Source organism: Panthera leo, chromosome C2, assembly GCF_018350215.1.
Source record: "Panthera leo isolate Ple1 chromosome C2, P.leo_Ple1_pat1.1, whole genome shotgun sequence".
NCBI lineage: Eukaryota > Metazoa > Chordata > Mammalia > Carnivora > Felidae > Panthera > Panthera leo.
In genome coordinates, this window is record NC_056687.1 from 2,026,258 (window position 1) to 2,039,372 (window position 13,115).

Sequence of the window (13,115 nt, forward strand, 5' to 3'; positions counted from 1 at the left end):
GTGACACAGCGGGTGCGGTGGGGGGGACAGGCCTGGCAGAGGCCGGGAAGCCTGGTTTCTGGGTCGGTGACGGCCTGAGTGACCGCAGCAGGCCCTTCCTGGGTGTGTAACTCTCGAGGGCAGGGTTCAGGGCAGCTCTGCCCACAACCCGTGGGGGAGGAGCCCTGCCTCCCGGCTCATGGGCAGGGGGACCCCAGGGCCCACTCCCCAGTGCTCCCCAGGGAAATGAGTGTTCCGAGAGAGGCTGGCCCAGCCAGGGGGGCTCCTGGGAGCATGTTGTGGGGAGGGGCCTTCCGGACAGAGGGTCAGGAAGTGCAAAGGCCTGACCTGTGGGGGACAGTGATGGCAGGGGGCTCTCAGAGGGAGACAGCAGGGGGCAGTGTGAGCAGTGAGGCTAAGGAAGGGTTGGGGCCCCGTCTCCAAGACCGAGGGCCGCGGGGCAACAGGTCTGGAGCCCTCAAAGGCGGGGACCCAGGGAGGGCCTTCCTCTGGGCGCAGGGGCAGGGAGTGCGGGGTGAGCAGGGAAGGTGCCCAGCGGCCAGAGGCCTCGGTGCACCGGACAGACCCCTCCCTCCGGCCTGGGGCAGGTCCAGGGCGGGCCAGGGCTCCGACATGGCTGCCGTGAGGCCTCGGAAGTCCGCCTCCCCCCCGCCCCCCGCTAACGCGGCTGCTTGGTGGCAGGTGATAACCACAACATCGACAGCGTCATCTACAAGTGGAACCCGAGGACCCGCCTCTTCGAGGCCAACCAGACCATTGCCACCTCGGGCGCCTACGACTGGGAGTTCTTCACCGTGGGGCCCTACTCCTTCCTGGCGGTGGCCAACGCCTTCAACGGCACGTCCACCAAGGTGCACTCCCACCTGTACGTCTGGCTCCTTGGCTCCTTCCAGCTGTTCCAGGCCTTCCTGGTAAGGAGCCGGCGGGAGGCCCGCGTCTCACCCCTGCCGGGCCGCGTGGCACCTGCGGCGAGGCGGCCGGAGCCGGGACCCCCCGCCCCAGACCCTCCCCACCCAGGCACCTCCCCCACAGGGCTCAGGCTGAGCCCGTGTTGCCTGCAGCAGCCTGTTACCCCAAGTAGGGCCTGGGGGGCCCCAACGTGTGGCGGGAGGGCCCCTGGCCTGCCCTCCCTCCGGCACGGAGCTCCCCCGGGCAGCGCCGGGTGCTCGGGGGCCCTCATGCCCCCCCGACTCGCCTTTGTGGGGGCGTCAGGCTCCTGTCCTGGGGCAGCTGAGCAGCGGCCCCGGGCCCGCCCGGGGGTGAGGGACGGGGCAGCACTTCTCCCTCAGACCACGAGTGTCCCGTAGCCGGTTCCAGGCTCCTGGGCTACCCGCTCGTGAGCAGAGGATCATGGAGAGGAAGCATAGGTGCTGGCGGGGGGCGGGGGTTGGGGGGCCACTGTCTCAGTCTCAGGGCTGGAACTGGCTGCCCATCTGTTTTCCTGGTGGAACCGTGGGGACTCCCTGTCTACCTCCGGGAATGGTGGAGAGGATGCATCACCAGTGTGACTCCTTCCTCCCTGGATCCTTCTGGAACGTTCCTTTCCTGGTTTATCTGTCCCCTCATCCGCCCGGGAGAAATGCTTCGAGGGCCCTCTTGGGGTGGTGGCTCCTTTGGCATTGGACGTCCCAGCGAGGCGTCCTGTGCGGGCGGTGCCCACAGCCTGAGGCCGGTGGTCACAGGACAGAGGAGGGAACACGGGAACACGCGGAACCCACCCTCTCGTCGGCTCTGCGGGGAACTGGGAAGGGCAGGCGGGCTTTGCTAAGCAATGCCTACCTTGAGACCAGCAGCCGTGCAGAGAGGCTGTAGTGACCGAAGGCAGGCTAGAACATTCCACACGCGCCGTCCCATCTAGGACAAGCCCGGAGGTGGCACGTGGGGTGGGCTTCAAACGCAAGGGAGGAAAGATGAAGTTCAATGTTTCGGGCTCCTCTGCGGGGCGGTGGCGGGGTAGCATAGGGAGGTGGAGCGCTCAGAGGAGCCCGCGGCGAGGACACGGACGGGCTCGCGGACAGCAGCTCGAGCCAGTTCCTGTTTGTTCCCACCGCCGGGCTGGGCTTGCACCGGTCACGGCCGGCCGGCGGGAGGCCGAGGCGCTGTCCGCCGCCCGCTTGGGGGGCTCACGCTGCAGCCCCCCCAAATCCCAGCCAGGGCACCGCGTCCCAGCGACGTTAGGACAAGCCCCAGAGGGCGAGGACAGCTGCAGGAGGGGCAGCCGGGTCCCCGAGCGCTGACATTGCCCCAGAGGGTGTGGGTGTGAGCGGGGAGCCGGCCCGGCCCCGAGTTTCCCGGCAGGGGGAGGTCATTCTTGGGGCTGCTGGTTCCTGAGATGGGGTGCCCCGGGGAGAAGTGGGACTGGGGTGGGCACGATTCCTTTGCAGTCACGCGCCTCCGTAACGGCCGGAGGGGCTGAGCGGGCTGAGCCGCGTGGGCGGCTGCCGCTGGCCGAGCAGTAACCACGCAAAGCACCCGAACCAGGAGCTTCGCCCGCCTCCTCCCACTCAGTCCTCACAGCCACTCTGTGAGCTAAGTGCTGCCCCCAGTCTCCCTGTACAGCTGGGGAAACTGAGGCACGGGGGTCCCAGGACTCGCCCCTGCCGGAGCCGCAGCTCTGGATGGGAACCCAGGCGGTGCGGTGCTTGTTATTACTCCATTCGGCGTAGGACAGGGTCCTCGAGCACGCGCTCCTTACGTGGCATTCGCCATCGCTCTGAGGCCTTGTGAACGCCAGGACCCGGGAAACAGCTCGGATGGCCTGGGGTGGGGCTGTCCCCAGCAACGGGCCTGGGTGTGTGCACGCCGGTTGAAGGAGCATCCCGCAGTGGGCTGGCCCGGGGTCTGCCTGTGAGGGCCCACGTGGGACTAGACGCCAGGCCTTCGAGACTAAAGATGCGGGAGCGTCTGGGGCCTCCGCTGGGGCGTCTGGGGCCGGACGGCCAGGGAGGCGGGCCTCCACGGTGGCAAAATCAGGAATCCCCAGGAGGCCCAGACATGCGGGGACGGTGGCTGGGAACGAGCACGTGGCACTGAGCAGCTGTGAAAGGCGACAGGCCGACGCAGCTCGTGTGGAAAGTCCGTGGGCTCTACGCTTACTCCGCGTCACCGGGTCGCGTGGATGTCCTACCGTGAGCGCGCCCGGCCTGAGGTGGGCTTCCGGGTGCTCGCACACCTGTAGCCCACACGAGGGGCGACCGCAGGAACTGAAGGCTTTACTCTGGAGGAAGATTCAGGAAGCTTGTTTCCAGGTTCCCGCCTGGCTTGGGGGTGCACTTTGGAGATTTTCACCAATGCCCACCGACGCCTTGACCCTAAACCTCCTGCATCTGAAAAAAGGCCAAGTTAGAGGGTGTTCGTCGTCTTGGCTCCTCATCCGGGGCCACGACCAGGTGGCCCGGCTCCCGGAGCACAGCCCAGCACCGGCCATCCTCACCATCACCTCCAAGCCGACGGCTGGGGCCTCCCGGGGTTTGACCCGATCGCACGAGCTGGTAGCTAAAGCAGCACGTTCGTCCATGCTGGAGACCAGGCTGGCTCTGGGACACAAGGGGGTTTTAAAAATTATACTGATCTTCAGAGGTGTTCAAGAAGGTATTGCATTTATAAAGTCAGCACAGAGCTCCGAGGAATCACAAGTACCGTTGCACATTGTTAACGTGACTGGAAAATCGAGGTCGGGGAAACTTCTAGAATGCAGAACCAGAAGCTGAGACAGAGAGGATCAAGCCGGGAGATCCAGAAGGAGTGATGCTGGGGAAGAGAGCAACGGGGCCATCAGAGGGGATCCCCGAGACCCGGGAACACGCCCTCGGAGGGAGCGCTGGCCCCGGAGACCGGATCACGCGGGTCTGACTGTGAGGAAATTCGCGGGCGTCGCAGGAAAGATCCTAGGACACTTTCCCAGTTTCTCACCCGTAGCCGTGCGCCCTGGCCCAGAGTCTGACCTCCGTGATCCTGGGGAGACCACTCAGCCTGGATTCTGTTTGCTGCGCTTTGTGCAGGAGGAGGGGCACAGGGTGCCACAAATGTCAGTGGCTTCCTGCCACCGAAGGTTAGTCCTCACCAGGTGAAGCACCGTGAGGTTCCCGGCTCTCCCCTGCCACGTGTCTGCACCGTCAGAGCCTCGACCACGGCCAGGAGAGGCGGGAAGGCCCCACTGGCCGGCACTGGTCACATGAGCTGGCGTAGCTGCATGGGACACTGGGAAAAGTAGGGGAAGGTGCTGTCCTTGAGGTGTGCCCCGTGGGAGTCACCCCCGACACAGGAGATCAGAATCAGAACTGGTGGCTCCAACCAAAGATGGTGGTGAAGGAAAGTTCCAGAATGGGAACCAGTGCCCAGATGGCACAGGTGGGAGGTTAGGGAAGCAGGACTCCGTGCAGGTGGGCTGAACGGGATGCAGGAGTGACCACGCGGGTAGATTCCCCAGGACGGCGTCGCAGGTGCGGCATCCGCAGGGCAGGAGGGAACGGCTCCCGAGGTGGGGGGCTGGGGAGGGGCTGCAGCAAGAGGCTGGAAGACATGGTCGCGTGCAGAGATGGGGTCTCCTTCCCCAAGAAGGAAAAAGAGGGAAACAGGGATGGATTCCGGAAGACGCAGCAACCAGCATCTTGTTGAACAGCCACGATGGGCAGCCCTCCGGGGCACGTGTGCGGGAAGCCATAGGCAGAGCCGTCACCGTTCAGACTGCACGTGGGGACGGTCCCCAGGGCTGGTCCGGAGCTCCTCCCACCACTGAAACCCCCGGGCAGGGCATGAGCTCAGCCTGGCCCTAGGCTCTGCCAGAGTGACATTGGGGCATGGCCAGCGCTCCAGAAATGCAAACAGTGATGTCTGGATTCTAGAGCCATCCTGTGGACAAAGTCTGGGGTCCGACACTGAGTGCATCTCTTGGGGCTCGTCAGTAGAGGGCCAAGGGCAAGGGGAGGTGGAAGGAGGGTGGGGCCCCCTGTCTTCATCCTAGAGCTGCAGTGGGGTGTGAAGAGCCCATGCCCGCACTGCTCGCAGGAATCAGAGGGGTCTCCGCAGGACCCCCTCAGGGGACAGGCAGCCTCAGCCCCCAGGCAGGGGCAGCTCTGTCTCCAGGTGCCCAGGCCGGGCGCGGGCAGCCTGGGGCTCCCCAACAGACAGGACCAGGTGGCGCGGAGGCGCGCCCTGCGCTTGGGACACGGTTTTCCCCCTTGCTGGCAGCCTCATGCAGCCACTCTGGGATTTCCGCTGAGGGCCACCTTTCTTGCTTCCCCTTTTGAAAAGCCTTTCTGCCATTTACAGAGATATTTGAAGGGAGGTCTGCGGCTGCATTTACTGGCTCCTGATTCCACCTCAGACCCATTTCACAGCTGAGAAAACTGAGGCTGGGAAGTGAGGGGACCCAGTTGGGGACACGGCTGGGACGTGCAAGAGCCAGTGCACGCAAACGAGGCCCCATCGCTGGTGTGGAGCCCGGAAGGGGCCCCCGGGGACGCGTGTCTCCTCGCCCTGCCTGTGTGTGCGCCCCGTCCCCCTATCACAACAGGGTCGGGACAGGTGCTGAACTCTGCCCAGCAGACTCACCAGGGTCTTAGAAGGCAGGTGGGAGGCACTCCCGGGCTGGGCTTGCAGGAGTCTGTCCTCAGAGACACGGGCAGCGGTGGACAAGTCGGCCCGGGAGGTGGGGGGCGGCCACGCTGCATTTTCGGGCGGCATCTGAGAGCTGTGCCCAGGCTGGAGCTGTCCCAGCAGCCAGAGCTCTGGGGGCACCGCCACCACCCGGCCCGACGGGCGACAGCAGCCCCGCGCCCGGCCCGGAGGCCTTCTCCCGCATGCCACACCGCCTCATGCCTCGACCACACCTCAAACCCACAAAATCCCACTTTCATGTTTTGCCAACATTTTTCACATCACGTTTAAGTCCTTTTAGGTCCTGGTGATGCCTTCGTGTGTTTACGATTTGGTTTGCAGTTTGTAACGTCTTTTGTGACCGTGAGCTTTGAAGCGGGCAAGGTTGGGTGCTTTGAAGGCGTGCGCACGTGGAGAGGTGCTGACCTCGAGGAGGCCCTTTCTGGAGGCACCAGCCAGACATGGGGTGCCGTGGGGGCAGGGGGGCGTTTGAGCAGTGGCTGTGCACACACATGTGCTGGGAGGGAGCCGGGGGCATCCCAGGGCTGCAGGGTTTGTGGCTCACCTGGGGCGCATTCCTCAGCCTCACCCCCTACGTCTCCCCACCTCGCCCACCAGGAGTTCTAGAACCTTCCTTCAACTGGCAGAGTCCAAAGCTCCAGTGACTTTGGCCCATCGGCTTAGATCAAAGAAGGCCGGAGCTGGGGGTGTCCGGGAAGGAATGAACCCCACCCACGGGAAACCCGGCCTCTAGCTGTGGGGCCTGGGCCCGGGTCACCCGGTGTGGACCCAGAATGGAGGGGAGAGGCGAGCGGCTGACCCAGTCAGGGTGTGGATGTGGGAGGCGGGACTGATGCATGTGCGGCTGGCAGAAATGAGGTCCAAGAGCCAGAGGGGCCAGCTGAGTGCCCACGGGAGCCCTAGGAGAAAGGGTGTGTTGTCTGGGGCGGGGGGGGGGCGCAGGGCAGGCAGGCCGGTTATCAGCGGGTGTGTGGGGCCGGGGGGGGGGGTGAAGCTGAAGTTTGTCAGAAATGTAGCTTCCACCGGGAATGTAAAGGGCCAGGAAGGAACTGGAAGACAGGCCAGAACGTTGGGTTCAGACCCCTACCGAGGTGAGGGTCGCGTAAGAGTGCCCCTCGGTGGTCGGTGCGCCGGACAGCCCTGGGAGGGGGCTTCCTCCTGGTGACTTCTGCGGCCAGGCAGCCTGGAGGACGGGACCCTCGCCCACTTCGGCCACCTGCATGCCACGAGGACAGCAGCGTCCCCCTGGGGGCCCTTTGGGGGAGCTGCCTGCGTGCCCCTGGCAGCTCACCCGCCTCCCGTCCTGCACCCCAGGCACCCCCTGACCTCGATTCTTTGCTCCCCGAAGCCAGAACCCAAGGGCCTCCTGGCCCAGCAGCTGATCCTCTCCTTCCCGGGAGCCCACCCACCCTGGAGGGAGGTGGTCAGGGGCTCCAGGTACACCTGGCTGCCGAGTCCCCCAGAAGCGCCATTATCCCCGTGAGGTGCGTGGGCAGCCCACCAGGCCGCGTGCTGGGGGCTGTTGGGACAGGGTACCGGGGGATTTCCACTCAGAGGGAGGGAGGGAGGGGCCCGCCCAGCCCAGCAGGTGCCTGACTACCTTGCTGGGTGCCAGGCAGGGTTTGGCAGAGCTGTTTGATGTGGGAAGTTCTTCTTCTCTCTCTGATGAGTCCCTAACGTGCCTAGAATCCAGGAGGCGCCTGACATCGGGCCCCAGGCCCATACACCCCGTGCCCAGGCTGGTGCAGCCCCAGGTAGAGACTCTCCCCACTCTCACTTCTGAGCCACAGGAGCCCGGCCTCCGGCCCAGGGCGAGGGTGTTGGCCCTGTTCTGTGAGGGGCGCTGGCAGCCCGGTGCGGGGAGGAGGGGTCGCTGACGGCCAACGCCCATGATCGGGGAGACCCCGTTTGGGCCTCTGCCACCCTCCGCCCAGATGAAATACAGGATGCCTCCTTCAGTTTGAATTCCAGGTAAACAATGAATAATTTCTTGTAAAATCATGTCCCAAGTCGTGCATGGGATACACATAGACTGAAAACTCATTGTTTATCTGAAATGCAGATTGGATGAGGCACCCCCATGCTCGCCGTGGCAGGCGCCCCGGGGCGGTGGGCGTGCGGACGAGAGCCTCGAAGCCACACGCACCTGAGTGTCTCCCCCTGCCTTACTGCCACCAGACACACCTCGTCCTTCCTCCTCCCCCGGGACCTCTCCCTGTGCTCCCAGAGCCTCCCGCAGCCCCTCCGTGCTGGGACTGAAGGCAGGTGAGCAGGCCGAGGGTCACTTGGAGCTGGAAGGAAGCCGTGGCGACTGGGGAGATCCCGTCCTCGGAGCAGCTCCCGGCCGCTTGTACTGCAAGGGTGGGCCCAAGCGCATGTGTGCGTGCAGATATGCGCACGTGTGTGCATGGGTGCGTGTGCATGTCTTGTGTATGTGAGTGTGCGCGGGTGTGTATGTGCCTACATACGTGTGTGCGTCCGCGTGCACGCAGGCACGTGCATGTGTGTGTGTGCACGTACGTGTGTGTATACAGGTGCGTGTGTGTGTGTGTTTGTACAAGGTGCGTGTGTGTGCACAGGTGCATGTCTGTGTGTGCAGGTGTGTGTGCAAGCATGTGCGTTTGCAAGTGTTAGTTTCCCAGTGACGTGGCTTCTTCAGCACAGGGCTGGGGGAGCGTGTGACGTTCTGACGACTCCCGTTCGGTTTCTGGAAAGTCACGGAGCCGCAGGCGGAACTCTGCACGCGTGGGTCCTGAGCAGGTGTCCCGTGCAGCAGCCACAGAGAGGACGGGGCTGAAGACTCCATGGGCCCCAGGTGTCTCAGAGCCTCCTCAGATGTTGTGAGGTGGCCCCAGGGGGTGGAAATCGTGCCACCTCGTGGAGCCACAGCAACGACAGGACAAGCTCATCCAAGAAAGCTTTAGCCCGGCTCCTGGCCCGCGCGTGGAGGCAGTGACTGCCAGGTGTCCTGGCCCCTTGTCCTTGTCCTTGCGGCTCTTATTCTTTTAGCCGAAACTCGCCTGTTTCTGCTCCTCAGGACAGGTCCGGACCCGTTTCTAGAGCAGCAGAACTGGGAGCCCAAGCGGGGCGAGGCCTGTCCTCCGTCAGGGCCCTGTTGGCTGGGTCACGGCAGGCAATGGCGCCCTCTGCTGGGCATGGAGAGAATGCCGCCACGTCAGGCCAGAGTTTGTTCTTTGTCCCGCGGCTGGGGTTGGCTGGGCTCTGAGGCTGACGGGGGACGGGGCAGCACATCCCGAATCTGCACGTGGGCAAAGTGACAGACGTGCCAAGGAGGGGCAGGCACGTGAGGCCTCGCTGGGCATTGTGTAGCCAGGGAGGGACGCGGTGGCGGGTCACAGGCACGCTCCTGCCATACGGCCAGCTCTGGCCCAGCCAGGACAATCTGGGACCTGCCCCCCCGGCCGGACGCAGTGTCCCCAGGGGAGCAGCCCAGTCCCCAGCCTGCCCGCTTCGTAGCTTTGGGCATCCCCTCGCCCCTGGGCTCGGTCCTAGTCCACACAAAGGAATCCCCCTAGACCCCGGCCCTGAGCACGGCCCCAAAATGTGCAGGGTGGGGACGGTGCTAAGAGCCAACTGTTGCCCAAACACGAGGAGTGTCCCTGTGTCCGGGGCCGTGGCGGCCGGCAGGATGTGTGAAGGTGACCTCCCGTCCTTAGCACGCTGCAGGGGTTCCCCAGCAACATGCCTCAGACACTGACCCAAAGCACCGAAGACAAATCTTTTTCTTGCCTCCGAGGTGCCTGTGGACACAGATCCTGGATCTATTGTCCTGTTCCAGCTTTCTCGGTGGCCAGAAAAGCTGAAAGTTAGCCTTGGAAGGAAGGAACGGACCCTCTGCCTTACACCACGCTTCACTCTCACAGGCCCCACCCCCACGCTTTCTGCCCCCACCCCCCCCCACACACACACACAGCTCCCCGCTACCCCCTGCAGCCAGGCAGGTGCACCCAGAACACGCCGGGCACCTCCTCTGGGCTCCACCACGGCCCCCCCCACGGAAGATTCCAGATGAGGAGAAAACGTTTGCTTTTGTCAGCATTTTTACACATTGGGTGCGAAGTGATGTCTCTGTGTGGTTTAAAGTTGTTAATTCCCTGAGGACTCAAGATAGGGGGCGTGTGTCCATGCACTTATTGGCTTTCTGTACTTTCATTTGGGAAATGTCTTTTGTCCTTATTTTAATTTTTTTTTTTGCCTTTTCATTATCGAAAGACAGCTGTGCTCACCACTATGCCACCAATACGCCTTTTCACTATTGATAACGTAGGAGTAATAGGCTTGTGACAATATAATGTTATCCCTACCTGTGTGTCGGGCTGCTGTGCAACGTGTGTGTGCACGTGTGTGTACATGTGTGCAAGCGTGTGCATGCATGTGTGTGCGTGCACGTGTGTGTGCATGTGTACATGTGTGTGCTGTGTGTGCTTGCTTTAGACGCCCGGGATCTGTCAGTATTTTGCTGTGAACGCTCAGCTGTCTGTATACGCCCAGAGCTCACCTTCCAGCGCCCTTGAGCATCTGTGCGGCAGACCCTGGCTCGGCCCGGCGGGGTCCGCCCTCAGCCCTGGCAGTGGCTTCCAGCTTTTCCTGCAAAGCAGGGCTGCTGGCAATCATTCTGTCGCTTCTGTCTGAAAAGGGCCTCATTTCACTTTCATTTGTGAAGGATAATCTCACCAGTTTTAGAATTCAGAGCTCATACACTTTGAGGATGTTTCTCCGTTGACGCTGGTCTCCGGTGAGAAGTCCGGGGTCACAGGCACGGCCGTCCCTGCGCCGATGTAGCGAATGTGTCTTCTCCCGCTGCCTTTGAGGTTCTCGCCTTGTCTTCTATTTCAGTGATTTGAGCACCACGTGTCTGGGCGTGGATTTTTGTGTTTATTCTGCGTTGGGTCTCTGATCTTGGATCTGTGGTTTGGTGTTTTTAATCAAATGTGGGAAGATTTTGATTTAAATGTTTTCTTCTGCCTCGTTCTCTTTTCCTTCTGGAAGGTCCAGCTGTGTGTGTGTTGATCGTGTTGCATTATCCCCGTTCTGTTCATGTTTGTTACCATCCCCTTTGTGTGTTTCAGTTGGGGTAACCGCCAGGGGTCTCCCTTCTGGCTCCCTGACGCCCTCTGGACGGCCCGGCCGGGTGGCTCCCCGTCCCAGCCCTTTTCCCTACACACTCTCATCAGAGTCATCGTGGCTTGTGCCTGCCAGCTCCAGTATTGGCACCGTTGGTACATTTCTGTCCAGTATTTTCTCTTGATCAGGGGTCATGCTTGCCTTCTGCTTATGCTTCTGGCCTCTCGCCTGTTGTTTGTCTGTGGGTCCCGGGAAACTCGCCCCATGTGTGCAGTTCGGGAGCCAGACAAGGACTTGAGAGAGGTTAACGGGGAGACATCGGGGCTCCCCCTTCTGAGCCTCCCTCCTCTCTCGGATAGTCCCCTTCTGTCTCTAGACACTCTGGGAACTCCAGACTCTCCCCTCAAGACCCCCAGCCAGTCAGCCTGCTGCACCCACCCGAGTGCAATGCCCACGCGTGGTGGGACAAGGACAGTCCTCAGAGGAAAAGTCAGATAAGCACACACCTTGTGCGTGTGATTCCCTTTGTTCAAGGGTCACGGCCCCTCCGGTTTCTGCCTGCCCTTGGCCACTCTCCAGAACCTTCCGACAGTTGCATGCACAGTCGTGTTTACAGTTGCTATCGGCAGGGGTCAGTCTAGCAGGCAGCCCTCTGCCACCATCAGAAGCCAAAAGTCAGGAGGCAAACTTCAAAATAAATTTTTTTTAATGTTTATTTTTGAGAGAGAGAAACAGAGCACAAGCAGGGGAGGGGCAAAGAGAGAGAGAGAGAAAGACAGAATCCAAAGCAGGCTCCAGGCTCTGAGCTGTCAGCCCTGACGTGGGGCTTGAACCCATGAACCATGAGATCGTGACCTGAGCTGAAGTCGGACACTGAACCATCTGAGCCCCCCAGGTGCCCCTGGAGGCAAACTTTTAAAGACAACCTCAATGCAAAGTGTGCCACTGGAGAGTTTCTGCAGCTCTCACCAGCCCGTGGGGACAGATGGGGTCAACAGAACCCCCTTCCTGCGGACATGGGAACTGAAGGCCTGGCAGCCTGCACTGGCCGTGGTTCAGGCTCCCCTGGGCGTTGACATGCTCTCCCATCAGCCACAGACCCCACCCCGGGGAGCGACCACGTTCTCCCTCTCCTCGGCCCCTGCCATTTGCTGTCGCCCAAAGGGCCTCTCCCTGTGCCCGCCCCTGGTTTTCCCGGGAAAATGTCTCCGTTTATTTCCGCCCCCGCCCTCTCCCTCCAGGGCTCAGACCCAGGGCCCGGACCCGGACCCCTCGGGTCCTCTCCTTCCCTGCACCACCTGCGTCACCACAATCCCTGAGATGCTGGCCGTAAACCGGACATGAACTTCCTCCTCGTGGGCCCCACGTGCAAATCAGCGCGTGCAGCTGGAGGTCGGGGCAAAGGCTCCACGGCTCGCCACTCGTGTCCAAGTCCGGCCCCGTTGCACCACGTGCGTCTCACCCCCGAGGGCTGTAAGTGATTTGTGGACGAGCAGCCTGCATGGGAGCCCAGAGACGGGGCTGCCGACGGGGTCCGAAGAAAGCCTCAGGCCAGGGAGAGCGTGTGGTGAGGAACACAAGTATCTAGAGGCTGCTCCTGAGTTCAGAGCCAGGACTGGAGGAAGCAGGGAGGGCTCCCCGGAAGAGGTGTCATAGCAGCTGGAGGGGCAGCATTGCGCATGGGAGAGTGGGGGACTCAGAAGGCTAAGAGGTACTTTGCACAGATGACCTCTTCGGGCGTGGGTGCAGCTGGGCACCCACACTCGGGACAGGAGTGGTGGCGAGGAGGCTGGGAAAGCGAGCGAAGCCAGACGGGGACCGCCGCCCGACTGGTGCGTGCAGCGCAGCGGGGCCCCAGCCGCGTTTGCGGGTTAGGGGTGTCTCCCCGCGGCCGCGCCGGGACCCTTCCGAGGGCCTCTCTTCACGCCCGCCCCCCGCACTCCTCTTTCTGTCCCAGACGTTCGGCGCCGCGGACTGGGAGGTGTTTCACATCGGAGAGAGGGTCTTCCTGGCTGTCGCCAACAGTCACAGCTACGACGTGGAAATGGAAGCACGCAACGACTCCTACGTCATCAACTCGGTCATCTACGAGCTGAATGTCACCGCGCAGACCTTCGTCAGGTTCCAGGAGATTACCACCTGCAGGTGCGCCTGGAGGCTGGGGGCCGGCTGGAAGGGCAGGGCGCGGCGTCCCAGGGGCTCTGGGGCGTCGGCTGCCTGCGCTGCCCGTCGGGGCCCACCCGGCGGAGGCGGCACGGCTCTGAGCCCCGCGCGAGACTCCCAGGGCACACGCGGGGGCCGCCTGAGGCGCGGTGCGCGGCCGCTGGGGGCGTGACGGGGCCTCACTCCTCAACACGTTGCGAACCTCCCGCTGGGCCCGCTGACGGACTCCGTGGCCTCTGCGGTAAAAC

General features: G+C 62.8%; 1 protein-coding gene across 1 annotated transcript in view; it reads left to right on the forward strand.

The window, feature by feature from the left end:
• Window positions 1-13,115, forward strand: part of TSPEAR (thrombospondin type laminin G domain and EAR repeats) — a 28,209-nt gene that overhangs the window by 9,976 nt on the left and 5,118 nt on the right. Inside the window, exons 9-10 of the mRNA XM_042902934.1 lie at window positions 682-911; window positions 12,662-12,849. Of these exons, the coding sequence (XP_042758868.1) occupies window positions 682-911; window positions 12,662-12,849 (418 nt within the window). The remainder of the gene's footprint in view (window positions 1-681; window positions 912-12,661; window positions 12,850-13,115) is intronic.